Source organism: Diaphorina citri, unplaced genomic scaffold (genome assembly GCF_000475195.1).
Source record: "Diaphorina citri unplaced genomic scaffold, Diaci psyllid genome assembly version 1.1 scaffold495, whole genome shotgun sequence".
Classification (NCBI taxonomy): domain Eukaryota; kingdom Metazoa; phylum Arthropoda; class Insecta; order Hemiptera; family Psyllidae; genus Diaphorina; species Diaphorina citri.
This window is the reverse complement of record NW_007377930.1, coordinates 57108-74205: the sequence shown is the minus strand read 5'-3', so window position 1 is coordinate 74205 and position 17098 is coordinate 57108. Positions and strand designations below refer to the sequence as shown.

Sequence of the window (17098 nt, the reverse complement as noted above, 5' to 3'; positions counted from 1 at the left end):
AGGTACCCTCAAAGAGCCAGTGTTATTGTCTGTGGCTTGACAGGGCTGGTTTTGTCTCAGTTTTACGTCCTCCAGCGAGACCGTCCGCCTAGATAGGTAATGTACGCAGTAAATGAATAGTCAGCATGTATTTTATCTACCTACCAAATATACATAATACTGTTAAGTAGATCATGCTGCACATGCCAATATTTGTCACAAAAGATCAAAAGGTTGAAAGATTTGATCAGATATGACAGGAATTGAATTCCTATGTCAGAACCTGAATATTTTTGAATCAACGAATTTGTCGTCGAAATCTTTAGTAGAGGCATCGAAAATATCTTCAAAATCTGTCGAGGCCACAAAATTTCCTTCGAAGCCGATCGAATCGACGAATTTCCCTCCCAAATCGTCAGTCGACTCGCACACTTCTAAGTCCGCAGATACCTGTGGCGGATCGGCGCCGAAATCGTTCTGTTGTTTTTGTTTCCCGATTCGGCGCCAGAGATCTTGCCCTACCGTCCCGTCCACACCGGCAATCAGTACCGTCCCAGTTACCCCGTCTGTCCCGGTTACACCAGCTGTACCAGTTACCCGATCTGTCCCTACTCACCAAACTTCGTCCATGGTGCAAATGTTCTACTACGAGAATAAGGGAAGATGCTGCAAGAAGATCTTGAGATACAACGGGTATCCCAACAAGGTAAGAGAGTTGTGTTGGTGTTTTTGGCATTTGTAGTGATTAATCTCTTGGAGGGTTTCAGCAGTCATTATATATAGTTCTGCAAAATATATCTGCCTTTTTGGTTCTCCTTATCAAGTTTGTAGTGATTGTTTTGTTTGTATAGGATGCATGCTGGTTAGTAAGAAAGTAATTCCAACCACCTAAATTACATACATATGCCCAGAATTTTATTGAAATCGATTTGGATAAACAAACTGTAGCTATTCGGATTTTGTTTGTATAGGATGCATGCTGGTTAGTAAGAAAGTAATTCCAACCACCTAAATTACATACATATGCCCAGAATTTTATTGAAATTGATTTGGATAAACAAACTGTAGCTATTCGGAAATAGGTACATACCTACAAACAATCTTACCTACCCTCCTTCTTCCCCCTCTTCGCCCCTAGAACCTACCTCTTCCCCCTTCTTCCATATCTCTTCTTCCCCTCCTTTTCTCTCCCTCCTCCTCATCTTCCCCCCTACCACCCTCATTTCCCCTACTCCCTCATCCTCACCCCCCCCCACCTAGTGTCTATGTTAAATAAACACTCCCCTCCTGTAGGAATAACTACCGGTAGCATCTCAACCCCTCAATCTGAAATGAATATTCTAAATTTCTATACAATCGTTTTCCACTTCTTGTTTATCTTTCTTTCTTTCTTTCTTTCTTTCTTTTTATTCATGGTAGGTAAGATTTGTAAGATTCTCAGTGGTTGGGTGGAAGAGCTCACGTAAGTGAGAACCCTGCCACTTAAAATAAAGCCCTAAAAAAAATATTTAAACCCAAAGAGAAAGAAGAAGAACGAAAGAGAAAGAGTTGGTAGGATAGACTGTCAGAGAGAGGAAAAATGGAGAGAAAAAGAGGAGGATGAATAAGAAGAAGAAGTTAAGAAAATGAGAGTGAAAGAAGATTAGGAGGGTCATAGAGAGAGGGCGTAAGATGTTCAAAGAAATAGGAGAAAGAGAGAGAGGAACAAAGAGAGAGAGAGAGAGAGAGAGAGAGAGGAGAGAGAGAGGAGAGACTGAAAGAGACCATCAAAAGAGAGAGACCTAGAATAAAATAATTTATTGTAAAATTTTTAGAATATCTACCATTATGGGGTTTTCTCTGACAGGAAAAACTGAAAAATATCTGCAAAACGTTTTTGCAGAACTCGCCGTTTCTGCAGCTGTACCCATTCCATGAATACTGCACCCATTTCATGAATACTGCACCCATTTCATGAATACTGCACCCATTTCATGAATACCTACTTACCTATGCGATTTATTGATCCAAATATAATTTTAATACCTATTGCAAAGTCAAAAAGCAAACCCAAAAAAGTGTTTTTATAATAACGAAATAACGAAAATAATTCCCTCGTGATGGGAAATCGACAGCAAATTAGATTTCATCCCAACGTCCTGATGTAACTCCTGTTCAAAAGATATGCTCGGAAGCATCATAATATCTACTGTGCATGGCTTACCTATAAAGTACATATATGAGGGTTGCGAGGACGTAGGTCCATAGACAGAGAGAAGATCATGCCTAGTTAGAGATTTGGTGTACTGTAGCATATTATAATTTCCACACAGCCACACACAAACATATTCATTTTTATATATTAGATTTCATCATGCTATTTTACATGATATTACAGACTAACTGAGACTGAATTGTGGCCTCAACGCTTAAAACATTTGATTAACACTGACTGGATTATGATTGTGACCTCGAAGCTTTAAGCATTTGACTTTTGGGACCTGAAAACTTGATAGTAATTATTCAAGATATTGAATAACATCTAACAAACAATATCTAACAGTGCTTATTTGTACTGCTCGAATAGGATGCCCCAACAGTACCGTAGCCGTAGACTACTCTTGTTATCGTGGTCGAATTCTCAGCTTACCTTTATTGAGGACAAATTATATATTGAGGACAAATTATATATTGAGGACAAATTATATATTGAGGACAAATTCCTATGCCTCGACTTGGAATGAACCTACGCTTTCCAGGATACCAGGCAAGCGTCTTGACCACTTCTTGACGACTATTGAGCCACGGTACACAATATTGAATTTTCAGAGTAGTATGTTTTACATAAAATCTGAAGGGCCATGTCCTCTTAAAATTTGCCACCACAGAAAAAATCTTATAGAGACAAGGTATCTATGAAAATGCGTACATATTTCTGGAGATTATGATAATGATATGAAGTCCCTTGAGGTAAAAGATGAAAGGAGTCAAAATCTAAAAGCCTCAGATAACTATTTGAATATCTGAAATTTTGAACCCAATAGAGGTTTCCATGTCCTTTCTCATCCTTCCTTCAGTAATAGACTATGCTGAGGCCGGAACTTGGCCTGGCGCACTGCCGTGCGCCTAGATAGGTAATGTACGCAGTAAATGAATAGTCAGCATTTATTTTATCTACCTACCAAATATACATAATACTGTTCAGTAGATCATGCTGCACATGCCAATATTTGTCACAAGAGATCAAAGGGTTGAAAGATTTGATCAGATATGACAGGAATTGAATTCCTATGTCAGAATTCTTCTTCTTCTTCTTCTTCTTCTTCTTCTTCTTCTTCTTCTTCTTCTTCTTCTTCTTCTCCTCCTCCTCCTTCTTCTTCTTCTTCTGCTCATTCTTTTTCTTCTTCTCCTTGAAAAATATTTAATATAGAAAATTCTGAAATACTCATCATAACAGAAAGAAGGAGGGAGAGAAGAGAATAATAATGAAAAACAAAATGAACCTCACAGGAAACCCATTTCCCTCGTGATGGGAAATCGACAGCAAATTAGATTTCATCCCAACGTCCTGATGTTACTCCTGTTCAAAAGATATATGCTCGGAAGCATCTTATGAGTGTTTCATATATCTACTGTGTATGGCTTACCTATAACGCCCATATATTATGAGGGTTGCGAGGACGTAGGTCCATAGACAGAGAGAAGATCATGCCTAGGTAGAGATTTGGTGAACTGTAGCATATTAATAATTTCCACACACATACCTATTCATTTTTATATTTAGATTTCATCATGCTATTTTACATGATATTACAAACTAACTGACACTGAATTGTGGCCTCAACGCCTAAAACATTATATTTGATCAACACTGACTGGATTATGATTGTGACCTCAAAGCTTTAAGCATTTGACTTTTGGGACCTGAAAACTCGATAGTTATTCAAGATATTGAATAACAACTAACAAACAATATCGACAGTGCTTATTTGTACTGCTCAAATAGGGTTCTCAGCTCCCCTTGCCCCAACAGTACCGTAGACTACTCTTGTTATCGTGGTCAAATTCTCAGCTTACCAGAGAAAAAGTAGAGGAAAATCAAAGGTGGGGAGGGAGAGGAAGGTAGAACTAAAGTTAGGGGAGGATGGTAAGGAAAAGATTATAGTAAGGTAAAGTTTAGGTAGGATAAAGGAAAAATAGAAAGTAATTAATATAACCTGAAGTACCGGACACCTGAGAGCTAATTCTTACTTGAACTGAACTATATAATAATGAGCAGGTAGGCAATAATAATGAAATTATCTTCTTGTACTTTAAACCCAACAAATTAATTGGAATTAGCCAACTTTAATTCCTTTTTCCCTTGAAGAATAATGATGAAGAAGAAGAAGAAGAAGAAGAAGAAGAAGAAAGAAAAAATGATAAAGAAGAGCATTAAAAAGAAGTCCTTCTCCTTCTCCTCCTCCTCCTCCTTCTCCTCCTCCTCCTCCTTCTCCTCCTCCTCCTCCTTCTCCTCCTTCTTATTCCTCCCCCTTCTGCTGTAATTCTTCTGAAAAATATGTTTTCTCTTCGAACTCACTGAAACATAACATTAAATTAGAAAGAAAGTACAGAACGGAATTTTTAATACGAGGGAATATTTTATTGAGCAGAGGGAAATTCATTGACGTGGGATGTGTATGGGGATTATACCCTGGAGATATGGGATTAATCCCTCAGGTGAAATCCAAGTCTGTAAAATAAATATTATGAAATGGGTTTCGAAATAGGTGTGTATGTACCTAATTGCAAATATTAATATTGGGCAGAAAGGACCGGTTTACGTAGTGAGAAAAATCTTTGTAGTTAGAAAAATCCTGCTATGTAAGCGTTAGGTCTTGGGTTCAATTCCTGCTGGGGCGGATTTTGTCCTTAACAGACGTTCGTTCTCGGAACGGCTGGCTTTCTCCTATCCTGTCTTGCTTCTCTTTGCTTCTGGACGATGAGACCTTAGGAGTGAGGCAGTTATAGGTAGGTACCTACAGTTCATAAAAAACATTATGATTTGGATTTTAGATTTTTTTCCCCACAGGTTTAGGAAAACCATGTAACATCCTAAGTTGACTTGAAAAAAATCCATTCTGGTAAATCCAGATAAAAACTCATCAACCAACCTCAATAGAAGACGACGACATTTTTAGTTTGGGTAAAAAATATTCCATTTTCCATTTCAAAAGGGAAAAACCCCTTGAAGTAAAAATTGAAAGAATGATTCCCCCTAAAATAAATTCAACCGAAAACGGTTTCCCAATAGAAAATGGAAAATAACACAAAACATAAACACTTGAGACGAAAAAATTCCATCTTGACCTTTTTTTCGAGGCAGTTATAGGTAGGTACCTACAGTTCATAAAAAACATTATGATTTGGATTTTAGATTTTTTTCCCCACAGGTTTAGGAAAACCATGTCGTATATCTCGACACCTCGTGACAGAAACATCGCGTCATGCGACATTCTGTCGACGCAAAACCTGCCGAGAGTAAGGTACCTCGGAAATCTTCAGTTGACGGCACGGTACCGTCGAAATCGGTCGAGTCGACGAAATTAAATCGAAAATCTTCAGTTGAGGCAAAAAACTCATCAACCAACCTCAATAGAAGACGACGACATTTTTAGTTTGGGTAAAAAATATTCCATTTTCCATTTCAAAAGGGAAAAAAACCCCTTGAAGTAAAAATTGAAAGAATGATTCTCCCTAAAATAAATTCAACCGAAAACGGTTTCCCAATAGAAAATAGAAAATAACACAAAACATAAACACTTGAGACGAAAAAATTCCATCTTGACCTTTTTTTCTCCTCCTCCTCCTCCTTCTCTTCCTCCTCCTTCTCCTCCTCCTTCTTCTTAAAAAAAAAAACTCATTTTCTAAAAGAAATATAAAAGTGATAGGCGATTTTGTTCTGTAAGCGCCGATATGTAAAACACATCACATACATAGTAGCATACAATGCTCATATCATTCATACTCATAGCATTATATTATTACTGTTCCCTGACACCTCTAACAGTAACCCTTTTTGCTACCACTCAGTGGCGTAGTGTGGTCTAAATTCAAGTGTAGGGCGTGTAGGGCTCATGCACAGGTCTACCAAGTCCCATCACATTACATGCCATATTTATGGGCATTAGAGTGATCTTTTGAGTTGTATGGCCGCCATACATACACGCTACGCCACTGCTACCATCACTTAACCTCCTAACTAAGCACACTTTCAGGGGGGGACGTGTGATTAGAGTGTTAGAGGGTGGGTGAAAATTTCGAGAATTTTGGGTTGGAAATTTGAGGCAGTTCCACTAATTAGTGATTTGAAATGTTGGAAGTTTAGCTGTCTCAACTAAATTATTCATTAATGTTTTTAATTTTTGGAATTTGAGGAGGCACTTGCACTAATTCGTAGTTTAGGCATCTCCACTAATTTTATTAGTGATTTCAAGTGTTAATAATAATAATAATAATAATAATAATAATAATAATAATAATAAAGGAAGGACGGGCTAAAAAACCGAGCAAGACTTAACTAGGTTAGGTACCTATGTACCTACCTATACGAGTATGGGGGTACTTATTCGGGGTTATATTTACCTACTTGCCTAGGCTACTTCTTCCTCGGGTTTCCATTATTTTATTTCACAACTTATTATTCCTTTTGTTCTTCACAATAACGAAAACTACAAAAAAGGGTTATGAACAACGGTTTCTATTGCTTTCCACTGCGACATTACTATTACTGGTAACCCCCGTATAGGAAAACATTACAAGACAATTTGGAGGAAACTCTGCAATAACAATATTATACGAACAAATATTACACGAATAGCATAACATGGTCCTGGAGAATTGTATGTGAAGATATAGCAATCATAGGAAATAACCACATAACGCGGTGACAAAAACAGAAAAAAATTGAATTTTAGGGGACAAAAGAAAACCCTAGTTGTAAAAATAAAAGGGGAAATTCTAACGAGAAGAGCCCTAACAAAACTGGTGTGAACATCACACGAGTTTCTGTTACATTACAGAAGTTAAGCAAAATTGTGTGTGGTTAGCTGGTTAGGTTAGTATCTGAACGGGAGACTGTCCGATATCCGATTTTTTAATACAAAAATTGTTGATCCTTCTCCCTCTCCTTCTCCTTCTCCTTCTCCTCCTCCTCCTTCTCCTTCTCCCTCTCCTCCTCCTTCTCCTTCTCCTCCTCCTCCTTCTCCTTCTCCCTCTCCTCCTCCTTATCAGAGCTCCCCAGTCCTACTTTAGAGAAGTACCTACATTTCTACAGGTAGGGGGTACTATTAGCCACCCCCCTACACAAGAGAGGGAGGGAGAAGGAAAGAGATAAGCTTGAAGGGATGAAATTGATTGAGTGAGAGATAATGTTACTTGCGATATCATTAGACATACCTAGTAAATAACAGTAGCAATACATTATACCTATGTATTTTACCTACACAGTAGGTAAGTAAGAATAACAAATGCATTATTTATATTACCTACTTTCTACGTAACGATGAAATGTGAAGACAGAAAACAAATCACCTATTTTCAAATAGCACTCAACATCTCAACAAGCTTGGAAAAATGAAGGGAAAAAATATTATACATACTAGTGGTAAATACTCGTTCGTACCTATTTAATGCTTTGCCCATTAAATAATACTGTAACTGTAATGAATGGGTAGGTAAAAGAGAACTGGTACTTATTTTAAATAGGTACAAAAATTTTACATACCCTAGATATCAATATTGAATCAGCTTTTCAAAAAATATATCGTAACTTACCAACGTAAAGACAAACCTATAGTGTGCTAAAACAAACCTTGAACGTGATTTAATCGAGTTCCCCCTATCCCCTACTTTAGACCCATTAAATAATACTGTAACTGTAATGAATGGGTAGGTAAAAGAGAACTGGTACTTATTTTAAATAGGTACAAAAATTTTACATACCTAGATATCAATATTGAATCAGTTTTTCAAAAAATATATCGTAACTTACCAACGTAAAGACAAACCTATAGTGTGCTAAAACAAAGAAACCTTCAACGTGATTTAATCGAGTCCCCCCCTATCCCCTACTCTAGAGAAGTACCTACATTTCTACAGGTAGGGGGTACTAGCCTCCCCCCTACACAATAGTACCTACTTACATTAGCAGTAGCATGTGGGTATAATGGATCATGATTGAATCTGACACCTGCCAGGTGTAGAACTGATGAGGATGCAAATGCAAAACCATGCTGAGGGTATGAAAACTTACCCGTATAGTCACTTGAGAAACAATGGCGCCCAACAATCAGTTCTGCTAGTTTTTCAGGGGAAGCGAAAAACTTTGGAAGAAATAAATTCAAAATTTTATCCTGGATTTGACCCTTTTTTTCCAATGTAGGTAGTTTGGTAGGGATTGTGTGATTTTTTTGTTTGAAAATTGTGAAATTTTAGAGCACCAAAATACAACCTTGAGCCACTGTCTGACTGAAGGGAAATTCACCGTTTTAGACGACACACGTCGTGAATAATTATTTGTGGCGCTTTTTTTAGGAATTTCATCAAACTATTTTTACTGAACTGTAGGAGTGGGAATTGAGTAGGTAAGGATTCTAAAATTTGAAGAAGAAGAACCTCTCAAAAAAAAAGTTGTAAAGTTGGTTTCAGGAACGCAGCCCTGAAGCTTTTAAAATTACAAGTCCAGTTTCAAAAGATTCAAAGCTTGATAATGACAATAATATTGATAAAAATAATAATCGTATATTGCATTGTGACAAGAGTTGAAGTGCATAGGTAGGTATCCAGTATCCACTTTTGATTGATTATTATTTAATTTAATTAATATTCTGATGTGACAAGAGGAATGAGGGATAAAGACCCATGTCACACATTGTCATGTGTTATAAATGTTATATAAATGACATTGTTTTTATTTTTAATTGATGAGTTTCAAGCTTTCAAGGACAACTTTCAACATTCCTATAATTTTATGAAAGCTCACATTTGAATAGAAATAAATTTATACCTACAATAGCAATAGACAGATCTTGTCTTGTGTTGGTATCCATATTGTTTTAGAAACCTAAACACACGTTCATTCATAATGAAATCACGTTGACAAATAAAATTAATGATGATTTCATATCAAACTTGTCTACAACAAAACAATTTATTGTTTTTCTATTATTAACAAAGGCAGGTCCAGCGTAATTTCATTGCAAGCGCTAGGTCGCATATTTTTGCTCGGACCGAACTTTATCCTAAACAGATAAGGTTCGTTCTCAGAACGGTTGAATTTCCCCTATCCTGTCCTCCTTCTCTATTCGATTTCGAGACGATAACACCTCCGTTGTTATCAGTTCCCCCTATCAAACCTCTTGAAAAAGGCAGTTCTCCACGTTCTCTTTATATCCCTTAATAGTCTCTACAAGTTCTCTTTATATCCCTTAATAGTCTCTACAAGTTCTCTTTATATCCCTTAATAGTTTCTACAAGTTCTCTTCATATCCCCTCTAATAGTCTCTACAAGTTCTCTTTATATCCCCCCTAATAGTCTCTACAAGTTCTCTTTATATCCCTTAATAGTCTCTACAAGTTCCCTTTATATCCCCCCTAATAGTCTCTACAAGTTCCCTTTACGAGTATATCCCTTAATAGTCTCTACAAGTTCTCTTTATATCCTCTCTAATAGTCTCTACAAGTTCTCTTTATATCCCTTAATAGTCTCTACAAGTTCTCTTTATATCCCTTAATAGTCTCTACAAGTTCTCTTTATATCCCTTAATAGTCTCTACAAATTCTCTTTATATCCCTTAGGTATAATTATTTTTATCCAAGTTTTTTGTCTAAATCATCGTACCAATCATCTACTATTCCGTCCACCCACATTGAGGTACTCTGTCTGTAAGATATTCTACGAGAAAAATCCTTCGACTCACTAGCACTGAAGCCATTCCGTTTCGTAATTTTCCTTTCTTAGAATTTCCTTTCTACGTGGGTTCTTCCTAAAAGAAGTACCTACACATCTTGGAAAACATCGATTTTTTCAAAACCATTACGAAAAATTGTTCCTAATAATACGACTGCTCAGTAGCTCAGAATTATATCTGTTGTTCTTATAATGAATTCTGTTTGAGCTTTAGTGGAGATTAATGATTAATTGTAAGCGCTAGGCCGCGGGTTTGATTCCCGCCCGGGGCGGATTTTATCCTGATGGGATAATGTTCGTTCTCGGAACGGCTGGCTTTCTAACTATCCTGTCTTTCTTCTCTCTTCGATTTCGGGACGATAAGACCATAGCAGTTACAGTTCCCTCTGTCAAACCTTTAAAAAAAAAAGTTCTCCACTGTGGCTTAGGTATATGTATACTGATCAAAGTGGATCATCTCGTCTGAGGGAAACGCCTCTAATTTTAGGCAGGTATTTCTCGTACATTAAACTACATTTGGGGGCCCCCAACTCTCTCTGTGAGATCCCTTCGGGCCCGTAAATACCTGGTCCCTCGCCGCGCGGGCTGCGGGTGGGATATAAACCAGTGAGACACCCTGTATGTAAGGTTCTAAAAGTTCAAGTGATTTCAAATGCACTGCTGGGATATACTCGTAAGATAGAGGTATTTCTCGTACATTAAACTACATTTGGGGGCCCCCAACTCTCTCTGTGAGATCCCTTCGGGCCCGTAAATACCTGGTCCCTCGCCACGCGGGCTGGGGGTGGGATATAAACCAGTGAGACACCCTGTATATAAGGTTCTAAAAGTTCAAGTGATTTCAAATGCACTGCTGGGATATACTCGTAAGGGTCGCGACAAATTTCAAGATCAGAGCTCATTTGTGTGAGAAAATGTGAAAAAAATCCCCCAAAAACCAGTTTTTTTTTGTTTTGTTTTTTCGCTTTATGGTTTTCTGGACAAAATTTGCACCACCATTTTCGTGTTCCTGGTAAAAAGACCTTTAATTTGATAAGGTCGACCAGGTTTGGATAAGTCTTTCTATGGGGTCAGACAGACAGACCGACAGACGACATCGAAGCGAATACAATAGCCCGTCCCTTTTATTACTATCGTAATAATAAAGGAAGGACGGACTAAAAAGAAGGAGGAGAATATTATATGAAGAAAGACGTTTAGAATTTACCATTTTCGTGTTCCTGGTAAAAAGACCTTTAATTTGATATATAGGTCGACCAGGTTTGGATAAGTCTTTCTATGGGGTCAGACAGACAAACTGACGACACCGAAACGAATACAATAGCCCGTCCACTATACCTTTTTTATTACTATCATAATAAAGGAAGGACGGGCTAAAAAGGAGAAGAATATTATATGAAGAAAGACGTTTAGAATTTATCAAAGAGAGAGAGAGAGAGAGGGAGGGAGAAGGAAAGAGATAAGCTTGAAGGGATGAAATTGATTGAGTGAGAGATAATGTTACTTGCGATATCATTAGACATAGTAAATAACAGTAGCAATACATTATACCTATGTACTTTACCTACAAAGTAGGCAAGTAAGAATAACAAATGCATTAGGTATTTATATTACCTACTTTCTAATGATGAAATGTGAAGACAGAAAACGAATCGCCTTTTTTCAAATAGCACTCAACATCTCAACAAGCTTGGAAAAATGAAGGGAAAAAATATTATACATACTAGGTAGTCTACTAGTGGTAAATACTCATTCGTACCTATTCAATGCTTTGCCCATTAAATAATACTGTAACTGTAATGAATGGGTAGGTAAAAGAGAACTGGTACTTATTTTGAATATAGGTACAAAAATTTTACATACCTAGATATCAATATTGAATCAGTTTTTCAAAAAATATATCGTAACTTACCAACGTAAAGACAAACCTATTCTGTGCTAAAACAAAGAAACCTTCAACGTGATTTAATCGAGTCCCCCCCTATCCCCTACTTTAGAGAAGTACCTACATTTCTACTCAAAAAATATATCGTAACTTACCAACGTAAAGACAAACCTATACCTATAGTGTGCTTTGTGCTAGAACAAACCTTGAACGTGATTTTAATCGAGTCCCCCCCCAGTCCTACTTTAGAGAAGTACCTACATTTCTACAGGTAGGGGGTACTATTAGCCACCCCCCTACACAATAGTACATTAGTGGTAGCATGTGGGTATCAGAGCTTTTTACATACCTAAATATCAATATTGAATCAGTTTTTCAAAAAATATATCGTAACTTACCAACGTAAAGACAAACCTATACCTATAGTGTGCTTTGTGCTAGAACAAACCTTGAACGTGATTTTAATCGAGTCCCCTCTATCCCCTACTTTAGAGAAGTACCTACATTTCTACAGGTAGGGGGTACTGGCCTCCCCCCTACACAATAGGTAGTACTTACATTAGCAGTAGCATGTAGGTATAATGGATCATGATTGAATCTGACACCTGCCAGGTGTAGAACTGATGAGGATGCAAATGCAAAACCATGCGGAGGGTATGAAAACTTACCCGTATTGTCACTTGAGAAACAATGGCGCCCAACAATCAGTTCTGCTAGTTACCTCTTCAAAAAAAAGTTGTAAAGTTGGTTTCAGGAACGCAGCCCTGAAGCTTTTAAAATTACAAGTCCAGTTTCAAAAGATTCAAACCTTGATAATGACAATAATAAAATTGATAAAAATAATAATCGTATGTTGCATTGTGACAAGAGTTGAAGTGCATAGTTGAAGGGTATAGGTATCCAGTATCCACTTTTGATTGATTATTATTTAATTTAATTAATTCTGATGTGACAAGAGGAATGAGGGATAAAGGCCTATGTCACACATTGTCATGTGTTATAAATGTGATATAAATGACATTGTTTTTATTTTTAATTGATGAGTTTCAAGCTTTCAAGGACCAATTTTCAACATTCCAATAATTTTATGAAAGCTCACATTTGAATAGAACTTTATACAATAGGCAGATCTTGTCTTGTGTTGGCATTCATATTGTTTTAGAAACCTAAACACACGTTCATTCATAATGAAATCACGTTGACAAAGAAAATTAATGATGATTTCATATCAAACTTGTCTACAATAAAACAATTGTTTTTCTATTATTAACAAAGGCAGGTCCAGCGTCATTTCATTGCACGTCCTAGGTCGCATATTTTTGCTCGGAGCGAACATTATCCTAAACAGGTAAGGTTCGTTCTCAGAACGGTCGAATTTCTCCTATCCTGTCCTCCTTCTCTATTCGATTTCGACACGATAACAGCTCCGTTGTTATCAGTTCCCCCTATCAAACCTCTTAAAAAAGGCAGTTCTCCACTGTGGCTTAGGTATATGTATACTGATCAAAGTGGATCATCTCGTCTGAGGGAATTGTTTTAATAACGTAAACACACATTCATTCATAATGAAATCACGTTGACAAAAATAAAATTAATGATGATTTCATATCAAACTTGTCTACAATAAAACAATAAATTGTTTTTCTATTATTAACAAAGGCAAGTCCAGCGTCATTTCATTGCACGTCCTAGGTCGCATTTTTTTGCTCGGACCGAACATTATCCTAAACAGATAAGGTTCGTTCTCAGAACGGTCGAATTTCTCCTATCCTGTCCTCCTTCTCTCTTCGATTTCGAGACGATAACACCTCCGTTGTTATCAGTTCCCCCTATCAAACCTCTTAAAAAAGGCAGTTCTCGATATATAAAATATAAAATATTTTTTAGATATATAAATAATATTACCAGTAAAATAAAATTATATTTCATAGGAACTAGATTATTCTCAATTTTTTCTACTACTGGACAATAAGAAGAACAAAGAAAGCACTTCAAAATCACCTTGAATTTAGTAACGCCCACAGAAATTTGACAATAGATAAAACTATCAAAAGTCACAAAGGTTTAACAAAACATGATGTATTTAGGAGAGATATCAGATAAAATCAGTATAAAATAAAGTCAAATATAACTACTCTCACCTCTTATTCTACCAGTGTAAATATTATGTAAATTTATTAGGTGCCACCAAAATGTGACAATTTTATTTATTTTCTGTCTCACGCAATTCTCTCGTTAACGTCCCAATTTATCATTTTTCCCTCTCTCCTTGATTTCGTGTATTTTTTGAAATTCTATTAAGAGTTCACGGAATTACAATTTGCTGATTCAATCAATTGAACATTCATAAAACGACAAGAACAAAAATTCACAGTTATTAGTTTTGGCTGTTCACAAAATTGTAATCTAAAAATAATAATAATTTTATCATACCTAGGTAATAATAATAATAGGTAATAAAGGAAGGACGGGCTAAAAAACCGAGCAAGACTTAACTAGGTAGGTACCTATGTACCTACGAGTATGGGGGTACCTAATACTTATTCGGGGTTATATTTACTTGCCTAGGCTACTTCTCTTCCTCGGGTTTTCGTTATGTTATTTCACAACTTATTATTCCTTTTGTTATTCACATCTTCACAATAACGAAAACTGCAAAAAAAGGGTTATGAACAACGGTTTCTATTGCTTTCCACTGCGACATTACTATTACTGGTAACCCTCGTATAGGAAAACATACAAGACAATTCGGAAAACTCTGCAATAACAATATTATACGAACAAATACTACACGAATAGCATAACATGGTCCTGGAGAATTGTATGTGAAGATATAGCAATCATAGGGGATAACCACATAACGCGGTGACAAAAACAGAAAAAAAAAATTGAATTTTAGGGGACAAAAGAAAACCCTAGTTGTAAAAATAAAAGAGGGAATTCTAACGAGAAGAGCCCAAACAAAACTGGTGTGAACATGACACGAGTTTCTGTTACATTACAGAAGTTGAGCAAAATTCTGTGTGGTTAGCTGGGTAGGTTAGTATCTGAACGGGAAACTGTCCGATATCCGATTTTTTTACAAAAATTGTTAATACAGTCTCATTCTTGGTACATAATAGGTAGAAGTAGAAAGTCGTACTGTTTTTCATTGTTCTACATCAAACCGTTATCGAGATAATTTACATTATTACATACCTACCTAAGTATCTACCCGTTTACCCATACTGCAGTTCATGTTCTGAAAATCACTTTTGCTTTTACTCAGGGGACCCGATGTTTCCATACATTTCCCGATTTTGAACGTTTAAACCGATTCCTGGTTTTAATTTCTCATTTTATAATACCTAGGTAGATTCCTAGTAGGTTCCCAATAAGTACCTAAGGACCTAAGGTATGTACCTAGGTAATAGCAAGTAAAAATTCGAATTTTCTTTCTCTTTGCATACCTATCCACAGTATAGGAGGGATAGGTAAGCAATGAAAAACAATTTTCATTGCTTTTTCAAGAGAGGGAATTTTTCCTCGTCGTTTTTTTCGACTTTTTTTTATCAAAGAGGAAAAAAAAAAAAAAAAAAAAAAATTGTTGATACAGTCTCATTCTTGGTACATAATAAAAGTTGAAAATCGTTAAATCGTACTGATTTTCATTGTTCTACATCAAACCGTTATCGAGATAATTTACATTAATACATACCTAGTATACCTACCCGTTTACCCATACTGCAGTTCATGTTCTGAAAATCACTTTTGCTTTTAATACTCAGGGGACCCGATGTTTCCATACATTTCCCGATTTTGAACGTTTGAACCGATTCCTGTTTTTTTTTTTAATTTCTCATTTTATAATTACCTAGGTAGATACCTAGTAGGTTCCCCATAAGTACCTAAGGTATATTATGTACCTAGGTAATAGCAAGTAAAAATTCGAATTTTCTTTCTCTTTGCATATCCACAGTATAGGAGAGATAGGTAAGCAATGAAAAACAATTTTCATTGCTTTTTCAAGAGAGGGAATTTTTTCTCGTCTTTTTTCGACTTTTTTTATCAAAGGAAATTTTCTTTGACACTTATGAGGGATCTGAATGGTAATTTTCTTTTCTCTCCTACTTCTTGCGAAGGAAACTTTTTTCACCCTCATTATGATAAACGTGCTTTTTATATAAAATGCCCGAGAACCAAAAGGAAAAGAAACGAAATTATGCAAAACGCCGACACGAAGGAAAGGAATAGAAGGACAGTAACCGAAATAGAGAAGAAAGAAAGGGAGGGGGAGGAGAAGAAAAAAGGAGGAGGAGGGCGAGGAGACAAAGGAGGGAATAAACAATATGGCTCGTGTACAATTGTGAATACCTTCCTATGTCAATTTTGCGAAAAAATGTGAATCAGAATAAAGTTTTAAAGTGCCAGCCTAGTTAGCTTGGTTGGTAGCGCGTCTGCCTTGTAAGTGCTAGCCCGCGGGTTCGATTCCCACCCGGGGCGGATTTTATCCTGATGGGATAATGTTTGTTCTCGGAACGGCTGGCTTTTTCCTATTCTGTCTTCCTTCGATTTCGGGACGATAAGACCTTAGCAGTTACAGTCAAACTGTCAAACCTCTCAAACTTCATACATCTTCTGTATATTGTTGCTTACGATAGCTTTCCCTTCACTTTAAACTTCTTTTCCCCTCACTTTGAAAGCTCGTGTGGTGAGGACACGGAAAGTAAGTAAGTAAGTAAGTAAGCTCGTGTGGTTCGAAATCACGTAATTTTCATTATAATCTACAAGTGGAAGAGCATTTAGTCGAACAAAAACGCGTGCCGAAGCTAAACACCGAGCTGTTAACCCCTTCATGTGTTGATGTATCTGAGATAAGAGAAAGTCCTGAAGTACACCTCCAATTTTCTACCGGAAGTTGGTCCTTCAGGCCAGATAACGATGAAAAAGATTTGATGGAGAAGAAAAACGCGTAGAAGGAGGAGAAAAGAAATATGGAGATGGAGAATTTATTGTAGGAACAAAAACGCGTGCCGAAGCTAAACACCGAGCTTTTAACCCCTTCATGTGTTGATGTATCTGAGATAAGAGAAAGTCCTGAAGTACCTACACCTCCAATTTTCTACCGGAAGTTGGTCCTTCAGGCCAGATAACGATGAAAAAGATTTGATGGAGAAGAAAAACGCGTAGAAGAAGGAGAAAAGAAATATGGAGATGAAGAATTTATTGTACATAAAGCGTAAGGAAAAATAATAAAAAGATATAGCTACTTATGTGTAGTTATATCCCATATTTTACAAGACAAACAAAAGAAGAGTTCCGAAGAA

At 36.7% G+C, this 17098-nt stretch overlaps 1 protein-coding gene across 1 annotated transcript in view; it reads left to right on the top strand.

The window, feature by feature from the left end:
• The first annotated feature begins 299 nt into the window (after positions 1-299).
• LOC103509413 overlaps positions 300-17098 on the top strand; it is a 53699-nt gene continuing 36900 nt past the window's right edge. The window contains exon 1 of the mRNA XM_017444183.2: positions 300-685. Coding sequence (XP_017299672.2) covers positions 608-685 — 78 coding nt within the window. The 5' untranslated portion in view covers positions 300-607. The remainder of the gene's footprint in view (positions 686-17098) is intronic.